This window comes from Panthera pardus, unplaced genomic scaffold (assembly GCF_024362965.1).
Source record: "Panthera pardus isolate Hobbes unplaced genomic scaffold, ASM2436296v1 HiC_scaffold_2, whole genome shotgun sequence".
Classification (NCBI taxonomy): domain Eukaryota; kingdom Metazoa; phylum Chordata; class Mammalia; order Carnivora; family Felidae; genus Panthera; species Panthera pardus.
In genome coordinates, this window is record NW_026526765.1 from 62601230 (window position 1) to 62617467 (window position 16238).

General features: G+C 41.2%; 1 protein-coding gene across 2 annotated transcripts in view; it reads left to right on the forward strand.

The window, feature by feature from the left end:
* Positions 1-1994: 1994 nt before the first annotated feature.
* Positions 1995-16238, forward strand: part of ATP6V0E1 (ATPase H+ transporting V0 subunit e1) — a 31659-nt gene continuing 17415 nt past the window's right edge. Inside the window, exons 1-2 of one of the 2 annotated variants that reach the window (XM_053907100.1) lie at positions 1995-2178; positions 8601-8648. In XM_053907100.1, coding sequence (XP_053763075.1) covers positions 2075-2178; positions 8601-8648 — 152 coding nt within the window. In that variant the 5' untranslated portion in view covers positions 1995-2074. The remainder of the gene's footprint in view (positions 2179-8600; positions 8649-16238) is intronic. The other variant, XM_019450333.2, reaches the window with a different exon arrangement.

Genomic DNA, 16238 nt, shown 5'->3' on the forward strand with positions numbered 1-16238 from the left:
TATTATTTACTACATTATAAATTAGAACAGAAATTTAACATATTTTAGATTCATTTTAAAATAACAATAATAAACATAAAATCTTAAATAACATTTTTATGGAAAATCTTTTCCAAAGCAAAATCTGAAAACGTGGGAAGAGTGACATTGTGTTGCATTTTTGCAAAATTCCTTAATGTCTGGCTCAGTGCAAGACAAATGGATTCTTAACAATGCTTCTGCATTCAATGTGTTGCAACATGTTTTGGGTAAAGCACAGGAAGAAAATTGAGCTTCACACAGATTGGAGAATAGAGAGGCCCTTGCACGTCTCCTGGGAGAGTCTCAGGGACTTCCCTGGGGTCCATGAACTATACTGACTTATTTCCAGAAGTAGACTTTTAAGTGCCTTGAAGGCAGAGAGTATTTCTTCATTTGGTGGGTCACTGAATCTTAGTTCCTGGCCTTCGATACCACTTTTTATCTAAAGTGGGTGATAAAATGTGTTTGACAGATTGACTGATAGAGGGAGCTATTGGCCAATGCTAGCCCACAACTGTAATACCAAGATTAAGGAATTTTCTCATTTCACAGAGCGTGAAACAGATTTAGACAAAACTGGTGTCTGAAGAGCCACATCCCTGTGCTTCCCAACACCTGCTTTTTAAAGAAGTTGCCAAGAGGGTGAGGCAAAGACTGGACTTAATGTTGGGGCGCCTGGGTGGCTCAGTCGGTTGAGTGTCCAACTTCGGCCAGGTCATGATCTCACGGCTCCTGAGTTGGAGCCTGGCGTCAGGCTCTGTGCTGACAGCTTGCGGAGCCTGGAGCCTGCTCTGGATTCTGTGTCTCCCTCTCTCTCTGCCCCTGACCCACTCAAGTTCTGTCTCTGTCTCTCTCAAAAAGAAATAAACATTTAAAAAAAAAAAAAAAGATCAGACTTAGTGGGATCAACTTAGAAAATATTTGCCTTTATTTAAGGAACAGGAAAAAATCTACAATAGCTAAAAAGTGGAAGCAACTCACATGTCCATCTTCAAATGAATGGAGAAACAAAATGTGGCAAATACACACAGTAGAATGTTATCCTTAAAAAGGAAGGAAATTCCGATACATGCTACAGCATGGCTTAAGCTTGAGGACACTGTGCTAAGTGAATCAAGACCGTCACAAAAAGAAAAATACTGTATGATTCCACTTATATCAGGTATCTAGAGTAGTCAAATTTACAGAAACAAGGTAGAATGGTTGCCAATGACTGGGGGAAGGGAGAATGGGGAGTTGTTAAATGGGTATGAAAAAGTTCTGGAGGTTGGGCACACAGCAATGTGAATATACTTAATGCTACTGGGCTTTACCCTCCATGGTTAGGAGGGTGAATTGTATTATATTTTACCATGATTAAAAATAAATTAAGAAAAAAATCAGAAGAAAGCAGTAAACTTTTTTCTCTAATTTAGTTATGGCTGACGTCACCCTTAAACTACTCAGTTCAGTTATACAAAGTGTTTATTGAGCACATTCTACATATAAGTACTCCTGAGGAGCAACCATCAGTTAAACAGTGCCTATCCTCAAGAAGGAGTTTGCCCTCTAATAGAGTGTTGGTTAAGATACACGGCCACAAAAGAAACACTAATAGAATGAAATAGATCTTGGAGAAGGCAGTGCTTGGACTGGAACTTAAGGACAACAGAGTTTCTAACTAGCAAGTTTTCCGGGAGCAGTATATACACAACGATGACCTAGTTTCCCATATTACTGGTCAGATCAAAAGCTTGGAATCGTGTTTGAAGAGTTGGTACAGATGTTAAAGATTATTGGTCCAACTTCCTATTTAATCCAAGAATCTATTCTGCTAAGTGAAGAAAGAAATCAGGAGGTAATTCGAGGTAAGAAAACGTGGCTAGTGCAGGGAAACGGTGGTCCACGATAAAAATACACTGGATTTAGGGAGGGGCGGAGTCCGGCGCGCGGGTCACGTGGGGGCGCGGGAGGCGGGTCTGTGTGCGCGCTGGTCACGCGGCCGGGTGTTGACACTTCCGGGTGGGACCAAAGTGAGGCGGCTGGGCAGGGGTTGGCAGGTTCCGCGACAACCATGGCGTATAACGGCCTCACGGTGCCTCTCATCGTGATGAGCGTGTTCTGGGGCTTCGTCGGCTTCTTGGTACCCTGGTTCATCCCTAAAGGTCCCAACCGGGGGTAAGTGCGCCAGGCCCGCCTTGGGAGGGACGTGCGGCGAGGACCGGCCAGGCAGGGCGGGGGAGGGGGCGACCTGCACCGGTCAGAGACCTTGGGGCGGCCCTGGACTCCAGAGTCAGACCCCTATCTCCTGCAGCCCCCCGACGTCTTATCGCAGCAGCTTCCGTGTTCGCCGGGCCGAGGGTGAGGAGGGTGACTTCCGACGGACCCTCCTTGGCAAGAGGTTTTGGGGAAATTTGTTCTCATCACGGGCCTGTCTGGGGAGGGCGCATCGGAAATAGGTTTATATCGACTCAAGGAGAAGTTGGGGTTTGTCTCTAGACGACTCTTCGCCCCTTTAGCCCTGCCCTCCACTCAAATGAGGCCTCGTTTGCCTAAACTTTAAAGGAAAGGATCAAATAAGACAGAAATGCCCTTTGTGCCTCACATGTTGTCGCAGTTGCACAGGACAAGCTTGTGCAGCAACGTTGAGCCCAGGCCTTGCATCTAGTGGGCGCCAGGTAGTTGGGGCCTGATCTAAAGCGAGATTAATTACCGAAGAGCAGGAGGTATTGTTTAGAAACCCCTGCGTCATACCTTTTGGAGAGCGCTCCTGCGCTTGTATTTTGAATGTACCAAGTTCTTAGAATGATGGACTAAGACTTTTCTCCTAGTCTTCTTTGTTAATTAGAGCTTTGTAATCTATTTTATAAGCATGAGATAGAGCCTTATCTTCATAGGAGCTTTGGAACACCCTCTTTCTGGTTCCTCTTTTGCCTCTTAGTCATTTTTTCTCAGCACAAAATCACGTGGAATGAAACTTAGGCTGAAGACAGAGCTTGTCAGAAACACCATCTCTTGCTTTATTCTTTGAAACAAATCGGTGGCTTTACAGTGCTTTGCATGCATAGGAGGCATTCAGTAACTATCCATTGAATGAATGGATAAGTCTATTGCCTTTATTAAAGGAAAGAAAATGCCATTATTCCTTAATATTTTGTGACCCAAACCCCATTTGCTGTCTGGGTACTTATATTTGGTACTTATATCTACCTTGAAAGTCAGTCAATTTGTTTAAAGAGTTAAAATGGTAGATGAATTTCTACCATTTGGTGGTATTGGGTTTCCCCTTCCCCCTTCCCCCCCATAACATCAGTTATAGAGGGTCATCTCTCTAGCCTATAATAAATGATGCAGCGTGTCAGTTCTTGGGTTATTAAAACAATTGGTATTAACCAAATTTAATTTCTTAGACTTTTTTCTTCTACTAGAGTTAAGGAACAACAAAGTACTTCTTTGTTGTGTTTCTTTCTTCAGTTATTTCATTACTCTACTGTCTGCCTCTCCAGCCTAAATACTCAAAAAAGCATTTACTAATGTGCTGGTAACAACGACCACTCCTTTCTCAAAGACCCCCATTTGGGACTCCCCATGCCCAACCTTGGGACTTCATGCCGCTGCTCTTATCCAGGGTAATGAAATGCTTCTTGTGGTACATTGAACTACTCAGTTTCCAGCCGTAGTGTCATGATTCAGGTTTGACCTGCTAGTGATATGTTATCTGGGCCTAATTCACAGCCTCTACCCCAATCCTTGTGTTTCCTGCTCTTGGCAGGATTGAGCAGTTCTTAGAACACAAAGTGTCTCTTAGGAGTTACTGTAATTACACTTTGAGAAACACTGCTCCTAGCTGGATGATCCCTGTGACCTTGGACAACTTAGTTAACTTTTCAATGTTCCCATTTCCTTATTCTAAGATGAAAATATTAGTACTGAATTAGTAGTAGTTCCCCTTTGTCTCCTGAAAGGCTGCAAATGGGTTTTGTTTTGTTTTGTTTTGTTTTTTTAGTGCAGTGAAGTTTGATTGCTTCAAGGACTAGGTGAATTTTTAATCAGGAGAGCATTTCAGATTTGAAGGATTTAAAAATATCTTTGTTAAGGAGATAAGTAAAGGTGGCTGTGTGACAAGGGAAGAAGAGAGACTTTGATGTTAAATCCTTTCCCCCTGTAAGTCCCAAGCACATCAGAATGCAGAAAAATCTCTGTAAAACCCAAATCAAACCCCTTGTTCTCATTCTTTTCTACACTGAAAAAGGGCCAGGTGAAACCAAGTTTGTGTTTGGAATCAGCTTTCCTGACCATTCATGTTTTTTATGATTTCACTCTCTTCAGGAATCCACAGATGCTCTAAAAGCTTCGGTTTTTCACAGTGGCTCCTTTAGCAGTAGGTGTGGGGGCGGGGGGTGGAGCTAGATCATAAGGACTTCAGTCAGCTCCAATTTTTTCAAACATACAGAACATTTTCAAACATAAAAGAATAGAGAGACTGCTGGATACCACCACTTAGATATAATTGGTAACATTCAAATTTGCTTTATATCTGTGAATATGTGTATGTGTGTGTATATACACACATATATAATTTTGCTGAACTGTTTGAAAGTAAATTGCATTCATCATGATGCTTTACCCCTAAACACTTCAGCATGCAACAACTAAGTGGCATATTTGGAGACGATATTTTATGTATGCATGTATGTATGTAATCTCTACCCCCAGCATGGAGCTCGAATTCATGACCTCGAGATCAAGAGTTCCACCACGTTCTTCTGACTGAGCCAGCCAGGCACCCCTGAAGGCGGGGGGGGGGGGGGGGGGGGGGGGGGGGGGGGCTTTTGCTATGAAACTATTAAGCAGGTAACACAGAAGAGACTCAGCTGTTTTCAGCTCTCTGAAATGGTCTTTGGGGAAGACAGAAGATACAGGGGTTCCAGGTTGAGGCAGAGGGATGGAAGAAAATGAGCAAAAGCTTGGCATGGAGAATAGTAAACCTGACGTGTTTTGGGGGACAGTGAGGCCCCCTGCGTTTGGGAATGAAAGGTTGCTGTTTGAAAGTGGAGAGTGGTGAGGATGAGTGGAGGGAACTGGTGACAGGTGAGGAGCCGGACTTGATGGTGTAGATCTTCACACATTTTTAAGTTTTTGTGTTTATTTTGAGAGAGAGCGTACTTGAGTGCGAGCAGGGGAGGGACACGCAGAGAGGGAGAGAGAATCCCAGGCTGGTTCCTCGCTGTCAGCAAGGAGACTGATGTGGGGCTTGATCTCAGGAACAGCGAGATCATGACCTGAGCTGAAACCAAGAGTCGGATGTTTAACTGACTGAGCCCCCCGCCCCACCCAGGCACCCCTTCAAGCATTTTTATTCTGCAGTTGGCAAAGTTTTGTAGCACAAACTCTCATGCATACTTATTTATGTATTAGAAGCATAATGTATCAGTTACTTTGAAGAATGTGCCTTCAAAATATATCCGGAGTCTGACCAGTCCTCCCTACCTGTGCTACCAGCCTGGTCCATGGGATTATTGCAGTTCCCTCCCCAACTGGTTTCTCAGCTTTTTCCCTCTGCCTCTTTACCCCCAGGTTGTTTCCACTCTGGAGAGATTCTCTTAGAATCGGAATCAGATTTTGTCAGTCCTGTTCTTGGATCCCTCCAAATAGCTTTCCTTTTCCTTTAGAAGCTACCAAAACACTGCTCTTTATCCTCCTGAGTGTCAGAAATTGCAGAACTACAGTTGATCTATTTTGAAGGTGTTTCCAATTCTTGTCTATATTCTCCCCTCCCTTGACTTCACTTCCTACTAGGCTCCCGTGGCTCTGCTCAGCCCCTCGGGCCTCTGTCCTGTTTTAACTCCAGGTACCCTAGAGCCTCTGCATTCGCTATTGCCCCTGTCTGGAACATTCCCTCACCTCCTTCAGGACTGACTTGCCGGGTCCTACCCTCTTTAAAATTGCAGCCATAGTGGGTGCCTGGGTGGCTCAGTCATCAAGCATCCTATTTCAGCTCAGGTCATGATCTCATGGCTCATGAGTCCGAGCCCCTCTGTGCTGACAGCTCAGAGCTTGGAACCTGCTTTGGATTCTGTGTCTCCCTTGCTCTCTGCCCCTCCCCCACTCACGCTTGCTCTCTCCCTTCTTCAGAAATAAATAAACAAACATTTAAAAAAATTAAAAAATTGCAACCACAGCCTCCAACCCCTGTATACCCTTATTCTCCTTTCTTGCTTTAGTTTTCTCCATTAGCACTTACTGACCATCTGGCATACTAATGGTACATAAATAAATAGTTCTTGATGTGTCTGACTTCGGCTCAGGTCATGGGTTCGAGCCCCGCTCTGTGCTGACAACTTGGAGCCTGCTTCAGATTCTGTCTGTCTCTCTCTCTCTGTCTTCCCCTCCCCTGCTCATGCTGTCTCTCTCAAAAATAAACATGAAAAAAAATAGTTCTTGTTTATTGTTTACCTTGTTTGTTGTCTTTCTCCCCCACTATTATGTAAACTTTACCAGAATGGGGGTTGTCATCCATTTTGTTTACTCCTCTTTCCCCAAAGCCTGGTACATACTGGATTCTCATTGAAAATCTGCTGAATGAATGAACGGATGTGCCAATATTAACCACAGAAAGTGCACATGCACACACAAAACTTCTAAAGGATGAGTTAAAAATAAGATAAATGGGAATTCTGATATTTGCTTCTTGCATCCTAGAAGATAGTCTTGCTTATTCTGTGGGGTGTGGAGACCCCCTTTTTGGAAATTACTCCCTATGGATGATGGAGAGTATTGAAAGATGGTCAGCTGTAGAGTGATGTAATGAAAAGAATATTTTAGGGGCACCTGGGTGGCTCAGTCATTTGAGCATCTGACTTCGGCTCGGGTCAGGATCTCACAGTCCATGAGTTCGAGCCCCGCATCGGGCTCTGAGCTGACAGCTCAGAGCCTGGAGCCTATTTCAGATTCTGCGTCTCCCTCTCTCTCTGCCCCTCCCCCGCTCATGCTCTGTCTCCCTCTGTCTCTCAAAAATGAATAAACATCAAAAGAATTAAAAAAAAAGAGTATTTTAGAAAGAAGACTCTGAGGTGATTGTGATAGGATGAAAGGGAAGGAAGAAAGTTTTGAATCTTCTAGCATTTGGTGATGGAGGGTGAAGGGGAGGTGTGAGTAGAAAGATGACAGATTTGTGGAGTGGGTGGGATGGGTGGAAATGACAGAGCTGCTTCTGGGGAGTAGGGAATTGGGAAGAGGATATCATGAGTTCAGTTGTTTAAATGTTGAGATTCAGCTGATCAGAGATCCAGATTTAACTATTTTCAGACGGGACTGGAGATGGGGAGAGGTCAACATTAGAAAGTTTGTTTACTTATTTACTTATTTATTAAAAAATTTTTTTTGAAGAATCCTCTCTTTTTCATTGTGAACCCATGCAGTTCTGATATTTTTAAAGTTTACTTATTTTTAGTAATCTCTGCCCCCAACGTGGGGCTTGAACTCACAACCCTGAGATTAAGAGTCCCATGTTCTTTCGACTGAGCCAGCCAGGTGCCCCCTAGAAAGTCATATAATTTTTTTTAATGCTTTTTTTTTTTTTTAACATTTATTTATTTTTGAGACAGAGAGAGACAGAGCATGAACAGGGGAGGGTCAGAGAGAGAGGGAGACACAGAATCCGAAACAGGCTCCAGGCTCTGAGCTGTCACCCCGGAGCCCGACGCAGGGCTTGAACCCATGGACCGCGAGATCATGACCTGAGCCGAAGTCGGAGGCTTAACCGACTGAGCCACCCAGGCGCCCTCTTTTTAATGTTTGTTTATTTTGAGGAAGGGAGAGAAAGACAAGAGTGTGAGTGGGGGAGGGGCAGAGAGAGAGGGAGACCCAGAATCTGAATCAGGCTCCAGACTCCAAGCTGTCAGCACACACCTTGATGTGGGGCTCAAACTCACGAAGTGGGAGATCATGACCTGAACTGAAGCTGGACATTTAACTGACTGAGCCACCCGGGCGCCCCTAGAAAGTCATATTTTTAAAAGTATAGTGTCGGGGTGGCTGGATGGCTCAAATAGTTAAATATCTGACTCTTGATTTCTGTCCAGGGCATGATCTCATGGTTGGTGAGATCAAGGCCCACATTGGGCTCTGCGCTGACAGCACATAGCCTGCTTGGGATTCTCTGTCTCTGTCTGTCTCCGACTCTCTCTTCCCTACTCACCGAGTTCTCTCTCTCTGTCACAATAAATAGTAAATGAATATGTTTTTAAAAAAACCTGTAAAGTAAAATACAAGTATAGGGTCATTTCATTGAAAACTACCAAAAATGAAGTTTCTTGGATGTCAAAACTAATTGTCACTGCAGCCTTTTGTGTTCAGTTTAGATGGGTTTGGGATTAGCCATCTAAACTCTGGCCTCGATACATATCCCTTTAAATAAAAATGTTAATTACTTAAACCCCTACCGAGTACAGTCTATTGATGTTTGAACAGATTTAGATCACTTTTCTTGTGCACAGTCCTTGCCAGTTTGATAACTTGGGATGGAGGCTTAAACCATCCTGCAGTGTCTGCTTAGTTTGCTGGTTATCTAATGATGTTTTGTTTTGTTTTGTTTTTAGAGTTATCATCACCATGCTGGTAACCTGTTCAGTTTGCTGCTATCTCTTGTAAGTACGTTTCTCTTGTGAGTAGCTTTTTTCCCAAGGTAACAGGAAGTTATTCTTGGTATTTATAACGTGTGTGATTGAAAAATAAATTCGTGGGGGCACCTGGGTGGCTCAGTCAGTTAAGCGTCCCACTTAGGCTCAGGTCATGATTTCACAGTTCGCGGGTTCCAGCCCCTTGTTGTGTCTGTCCTGACAGCAGGCTCAGAGTCTGGAGCCTGCTTCGGATTCTGTATCTTCCTCCTTCTCTGCCCCTCCCCTGCTCACACTCTGTCTCTCTCTCCTTCAAAAATAAATAAACATTAAAAAAAAGAGAGAAAAAGAAATTTGTGGAACATGATTGTTGTGAAACTTTTACAGTTTTATGTCATTGGAGCTGTTCCCTTATGTAACATCTAGAAATAGTATCCTAAGATGGAAAAGAACACACTTTGCTGCCGCTCAGTACATTTACATAAAAACTGTACAGATGCTTTGTTCTCCTGGCAATACAAGTGTAAATTATTTGGCACAAATTGAAATCTTATAATTAGCCAGAAATTGCCCTTGTACTACTTTGTACTTTACTGTTGTGAGGAGTTTAGGCGTACTCATTTTGTTTAAATATCTCACTCTGAAGCCAGTAGCCATTCTTTATTATGACTTGTTTATTTGATGAACAGGAGTTGAGCTAGAATTGCAATCAAGATAATTTTTTTAACATACTGTATCAAAGTATGGTAATAACACCTAGTCGAAGAGGTAACATAGTTTGTATAAATTATTGTTTGAAGGCTATTTTAAGATATGTAAGTTAATTCCTCAACATATATTTTTGGAATACCAACGAGGATTCTTTTTTTTTTTTTTTTTTTTTTTTTTTGTTAATGTTTATTTTTTGAGAGACATAGAGAGACAGAGCACAAGTTGGGGAGGGGCAGAGAGAGGAGACACAGAATCCGAAGCAGGCTGCAGGCTCCGAGATGTCAGCACAGAGCCCGATGTGGGGCTCGAACTCCCAAACCATGAGATCGTGACCTGAGCCAAAATTGGACGCTTAACCGACTGAGCCACCCAGGCGCCCCGCTAACGAGGATTCTTAATCCTCATGAGTGTCAGCAATGGCAGACCTGTAATTGAACTATTGTCAAGAGGTTTCCAATGCTTGTCTACATTCTCCCCTTCCCTGAAGTACGGAATGAGTCAAGCCCCAGAAAAAACTGATTATTAATCAGTTTGCGGAAAGAATGACCATTTCAAATTTATTCAAAGGCCGTATGGTTTCTTTTTTTTTTTCATTGAGAGCTATCTCACATACCATAAAATTCATCCTCTTACTGACTTCTTTTTAGAGTTTAGAACCAAAGGTTATCTTTTCTTAAAGAGATCTCTGTAGCTTCCCGAGACTTCTTTATATGGGAAGTGTCAGTGTTGGTGGAACTGTTTAGTGCCCACAAGAGGGAGGAAACAGCAGTTCTGATCATGTGATGAAAAGCCATGGTTCTTTGTGACTCTGAATCTGTGCATTTATTTCCTAGGGCTTTTGCACTAAGGTTTTTCAAAGAGGTTTGTGGGGATGACCCAGTTTTAGTTGTTGGCATAGATCAAAATTTGCTCCTGACAACAAGTCATTACCATGAATTGTAGCTATGTGGCCATTCAGTCACTTGTTGGAGTGCAACTTGAAGGTTTAAAGCTCATTTGCTAATTGACGATGGTATTGTTTGACTGCCTCAACCTTAGGGCGTAGGTGATGAGGCTTTCAACAGTTGGCTTGTTTAGTCTGTATTTTTCTAGTTAAAAAGGTAAATGGCTTTGGGGTGCCTGGGTAGCTCAGTTGGTTGAACATTCGACTCTTGATTTTGGCTCAGGTCATGATCTCACCATCATGAGCTTGAGCCCCACATCAGGCTCTGTACTGAGTGTGGGACCTGCTTAAGATCCTCTCTCCCTCTGCCTCTCCCCTGCTCGTGCTCTCTCTCTCTAAAATAAAATTAAAAAAAATAAAATTAAAAAAAAAATAAAAAGGTAAAAGGCTTTTTTAGGTGATATAGCTCAGTTTCCAGAATGAAAGAATGGAGAATTCTTATACCAGCTGTGTTTAGCTTTAAAGAGTGAAGAAGTACATATGTCATCAGAATTTCTCATTTTTGTAAGAGTGATTGAGTTTCAGTCTATACCACTGAATCTCCTATCGCAATCTCAACAAGGGAGCTGTTTTTCAGTCCAGGAGCCAAGGAGTGGTCAAAAGGCCTTTGTTTTTCTTCCTTTGAAGATCTCTGCTACTTGAGCCGCAAGCTTGGTAGTGGGGTTTTAAAAATGAGAAAATTACTGCACAGAAGAAAGACTGGGGATTAAGAAGATAGGGCAGAAATGTTTTATAACTTTCTGGTCCTCCGTGTGTGAAACTTGCTTAATTTTCATATAATGTTTTCTTTTTTTTTATGCTTATTTTTAAGACAGCGAGCGAGCATGAGTGGGGGAGGGGCAGAGAGAGGTGAGGGGCAGGGGATCTGAAGTGGGCTCTGTGCTGATAGAGAGCCCAGTGCCAGGCTCGAACTCTGAGCCCAAGGTGAGCGCTTAACTGACTGGGCCACCCAGGCGCCTCTCATAATATTTTCTTTAAAACAAACAAGAAGCCTTTCCAATCATTTCCATGCCTCTTATTTTCATTTTCAAGTGTAAAATGAATAACTGGACTTGGTTGGAAATTATACATCTTTGGAGTCTTAGTGACTCAGGTGAGAAGTATCTGTGAGCCTTTACCTCTTGCTGTCTAGATTTTTTCCTTTGTCCCAAACATATGGGTGACTTCTCTGTTGACAGTGGATTAGTTCTGTCATCAGTGTATTAAACATAGCACACAGTGTTCTAACATTAAATGTTAGAAATGTCCAGAAAGGAGGCCATTGTATGGGGAAATGAGCTGTATAATATAGACTTTATGAAATTGGTTTTTTTCTTTTGTTTCTTTGAAACCCGATCATATATCCTATTTTAGCAAAATAGCTGCCTGGAACATGCGTGAATAACTTGAATTCAAATCCCAAATACTTTATTCCACAAAGGGACAGGATTCTGTAATAAATTTGAAATTTAAAGACAACTTCACTGTATATGTTTTTGAAACTACCTCTTGAAATAAGAGACACCCAAACTGGATTTCCTAAGCGAAGTCACATTTTTGAAATACGTTCATGGACTTCTACATTGCCTTCGGTTTATGGCACTTTTTTTTCTCTTTCCAGTTTGTTTATGGTTTAAGGTTAGATTCATGGGGCGTGACTTGTTTGAGCTCTGAAAAATCAGGATCTCTGCCAGTACAACCAGTTTGTGTTAACAGTTGACCAGAGGAATGTCTGAATGTTATACATCTGGTTCCCTCTTTGAGGCACAAGGTCACTTTTGTTCCTTAAGCATACAATCCTGTTAGTTGCTGTTCCATACTTTCTCTTGGTCTTAGGTTAGTTTTTAATGTTGAATTATGCATGTAGCTTCCCCAGAATCACAAAACTTAACATCTTCAGGGTAAATTAGAAATTCAGTACTGTATTATGAAGATACAATTGCTTCTTGGAAAACATGCTATATCTTTAGCACTTGACTAATTGTACATCTCACCCGCAGAGTGATACACAAAAAGAAATAGTGACCAAAAGGCCGGAGTCCTTGGTTTTTTTAGGATGAATAGTATGTGGCCTGTTTATGTGGTAGTATGGTTATGTGAGTTTTATTTTATTTTTATTATTATTATTTTCAATATTTGTTTATTTTTGAGAGAGAGAGAAACAGCGCGTGAGGAGGGGAGGGGCAGAGAGAGAGGGAGACACAGAATCCGAAGCAGGCTGCAGGCTCTGAGCTGTTGGCACACAGCCTGATGCGGGGCTCGAACTCACAAGCCATGAGATCATGACCTGAGCTGAAGTAGGATGCTTAACTGACTGAGCCACCCAGGCGCCCCCTCAGCATGTTTATTTAGAGCCTACTGTGTGCCAAGCACTGGATGTATAGCAGTGAAGAAACAAGACAGACATATCCCCCTGCCCTCTTTAATGAGGGGAGACCGTAAACAACTAAAGAGCCAGAGAGACCCCAGTCACTTACCAAAGTAGTTCCTTCATCTGCTTATTCCCACAAGCCCCTATTCTGTGACTTCAGACGAGTCGCCCTCACTCACTCCCCCAGCCGCCTAATACTGCCCATTGCACAAGGACCTACACAGCCTACAGGAGCTTTGCCCAGCCTGTCCAGGGATGTGCACATCCACAGCTGAGCATAGCCTTGCTTTGGTCCTGGCTCTACAGCCAGTTTGAGTACAAGATGTGATCACCTCCCAAAGTGTTCCACTTTGGTTTCCAACCAAGTAGCCACAAGCTGGTCAGTTTCTGGGATGTGCTGTGTGTGTGTGTGTGTGTGTGTGTGTGTGTGTGTGTGTGTATATATATGTGTGTGTGTGTGTGTATATATATATATATATACACACATATATATATACACACACATATATATACACACACATATATATATATAGTCTTGAACTTTATGTACATATATACTTTATATACATGTAAATACTTTATATATATACTGTATGTATATATACTTTATACATACTGTATGTATACTTTATATATGCTTTATATATATACTGTATATATACTTTATATATATTATATATACATACCTTATATAATATATATATATATATAATGCATATATACATGGTCTTGAACTTTTAAAACGTACTGTATGCTCTTTACAAAAATTAAGGGCATAGAACAATGCATCTTCATTTGTCTACCCACCTGTTACTCACGTTCAAAAATTATCCACTCACAGCCAATCTTGTTTCATCCCCACACACTTTCCCTCTCCTCCCCAGATTATTTTGAAGCAAATTCCAGACATACATGTATTTCAATATATATGTCTAAAGGATAATCATTCTTTTTTCATGTAATAACTACAATACTATTATCACACAGAAAAAGTTAATTCCTTTATATCATCACATATATTTAAATTTCCCTAGTTGTCTCATTAGTTATTTTACATTTTGTTTGAATGAAGATGCTTGTAAAGACCACGCATTGCAACTGGTAGATGTGCCTGTCAAGTCTGTGTCAGTTTCTTCTCCATTTCTCTTTCTTTTTTCTTGCACGTTTTAATAGGAAAAAACTGGGTTGTTTGTCCCATAGTTCTCCAGAGAATGGTCCTTGTTAATTGCATACCTGTAGTATTGTTTAACATATTCTTCTTTCTTCTGTATTTCCTATAAGTTGGTGGTCGTATCTAGGGGCTAGATCACATTCAGGTTCAATTTTTGATGTCTATTTCGTAAATGGTGTTGATGCTTTCATCAGGGGGTACATAACGCCTCAGTTTTCTTTGTGTTGTTGGAATCATTGGCAATATTCTGTTTCTGTAATCTATTTATTCATTAGCTAGAATACATCCATAAATATTTACTTACTCAACTGTTTCATTATCCAGATAGCTAAAAACTGTTCATAAAGGAAAGCTAGGTTATATGTCTGGTTTTCTCTTTACTTACCCATTTGCAAAATAATGAATTGTGCTCCCTAGCATCTTCTGAGGATGAACAATAAGTTTTGTTTTGTGTTGGTATCATTGTGATCTGATACATTTAAACATATTTGATGTATTTCAATCCAGTATAATTAATCTTTGTTGATGTTCAAATTGTCCCATTTTTGGCCAGAGGAAGCACGTGTTTTGTTTGGCCTTCTGTTAGCTGGCTGTTAGTCTCTGTCTTCACCTCTAGCTTTTGAAGCTCCTTCAGGAGCTTTTTTTTATAGGTGGACTGTCTGTCTCTGTCATCTCCAAAGATGAGATCAGATGAAACAGGTCCTAGGAGGGTGTGTGATTTGGGAAGGTTGTATTTGACTTTATAGATACATAGAGTTTTTAAAAAATTGTAAGTATTTATTTATTTTTGAAAGAAAGAGAGAGAAAATATGAGCAGGGGAGGGGCAGACAGAGAGGGAGACACAGAATCTGAAGCAGGCTCCAGGCTCCGAGCTGTCAGCACAGAGCCTGACTTAGGGCTCCAACTCCCAAATCCCGAGATCATGACCTGAGCTGAAGTGGAATGCTTAACCGACTGAGCCATCCAGGCGCCCTTAGATGCAGATTTTTTTAAAATTTTTTTTTAATGTTTTATTTATTTTTGACAGACACAGAGAGACAGAGCATGAGTGGGGGAGGGGCAGAGAGCGAAGGAGACACCGAATCTGAAGCAGGCTTCAGGCTCTGAGCTGTTAGCACAGAGCCTGACATGGGGCTCGAATCCACAAACTGTGAGATCGTGACCTGAGCCGAAGTTGGACGCTTAACTGATTGAGCCACCCAGGTGTCCCGGGCTTTTTATTTTTTATTTATTTATTTTTATTGCCGGTTTGTTTTCATAGTACAGGTACTCCGTTGTTGCTGCATCATTGGTTGGAAAGATTTTCCTTTCTCCTTTAAACTGCTTTGGCATCTTTGTTCAAAACGACTTGCCCATATGTGTGTGAACCTACTTCCAGATGATCTGTTGGTTGATCTCTTTGTCTAGCCTTATCACAATACCACATTCTCTTGAATATTTAGTTTTACATTAAAATCAAAAAGTTGAAGTCCTTAATGTTTTTTCTTTAAGATTATTTGGCTATTCTAAAATAGCCATATAGATTTTAGAATAGTCTAGTCAGTTTCTACCAAAAAAAGCCTGTTGATTTTAGTTGGTGTTGTGTTTAATCTATAGATCAATTTGGAGAGAACTGACGTTTTAATAGTACCAAGTCTTCCAATCTTTAACATGGTGTATTTTTCCATGTACTTAGGTTTTCTTTTATTTATTTCCTTACTTCTCCTGAATTTGGGTTTAATTTGCTCTTTTTTTAACTTCTTTTTTATTTTTTAATTTACATCAAGTTAGTTAGCATATAGTGCAACAATGATTTCAGGGGTATTTCCAGTGGTTCATCCCAACAAGTGTCTTCCTTAATGCCCCTTCCTCATTTAGTCCATCCCTCCACCTGCAACCCTCAGTTCTCTGTATTTAAGAGTCTCTTATGTTTTGTCCCCCTCCCTGTTTTTATATTATTTTTGCTTCTCTTCCTTTATGTTCATCTGTTTGGTATCTTAAATTCCACATATGAGTGAAGTCATATGATATTTGTCTTTCTCTGACTGACTGATTTCGCTCAGCATAATGCTGCCTAGTTCCATCCATGTTGTTGCAAATGGCAAGGTTTCATTTTTTTTGGTTGCCCAGTAATACTGTATTGTATGTATCTACCACATCTTCTTTATCCATACATCTGTCGATGGACATTTGGGCTCTTCCCATACTTTGGCTGTTGTTGATAGTACTAAGTGGAAACTTAAATGATTTTAAACCTTTGTTCTTTTTAAAACGTGTGCAGTTAATTCAGTAGAATTCCCTCTAAGCATTACTTTAGCCACAGCCTACAAATTTTGGTGACACTGTATTTTTCATTAATTTTTAAATATTTGGCACTTTCTTTCTTTCTTTTTTTTTTAATATGAAATTTATTGTCAAATTGGTTTCCATACAACACCCAGTGCTCATCCCAACTATTTGGCACT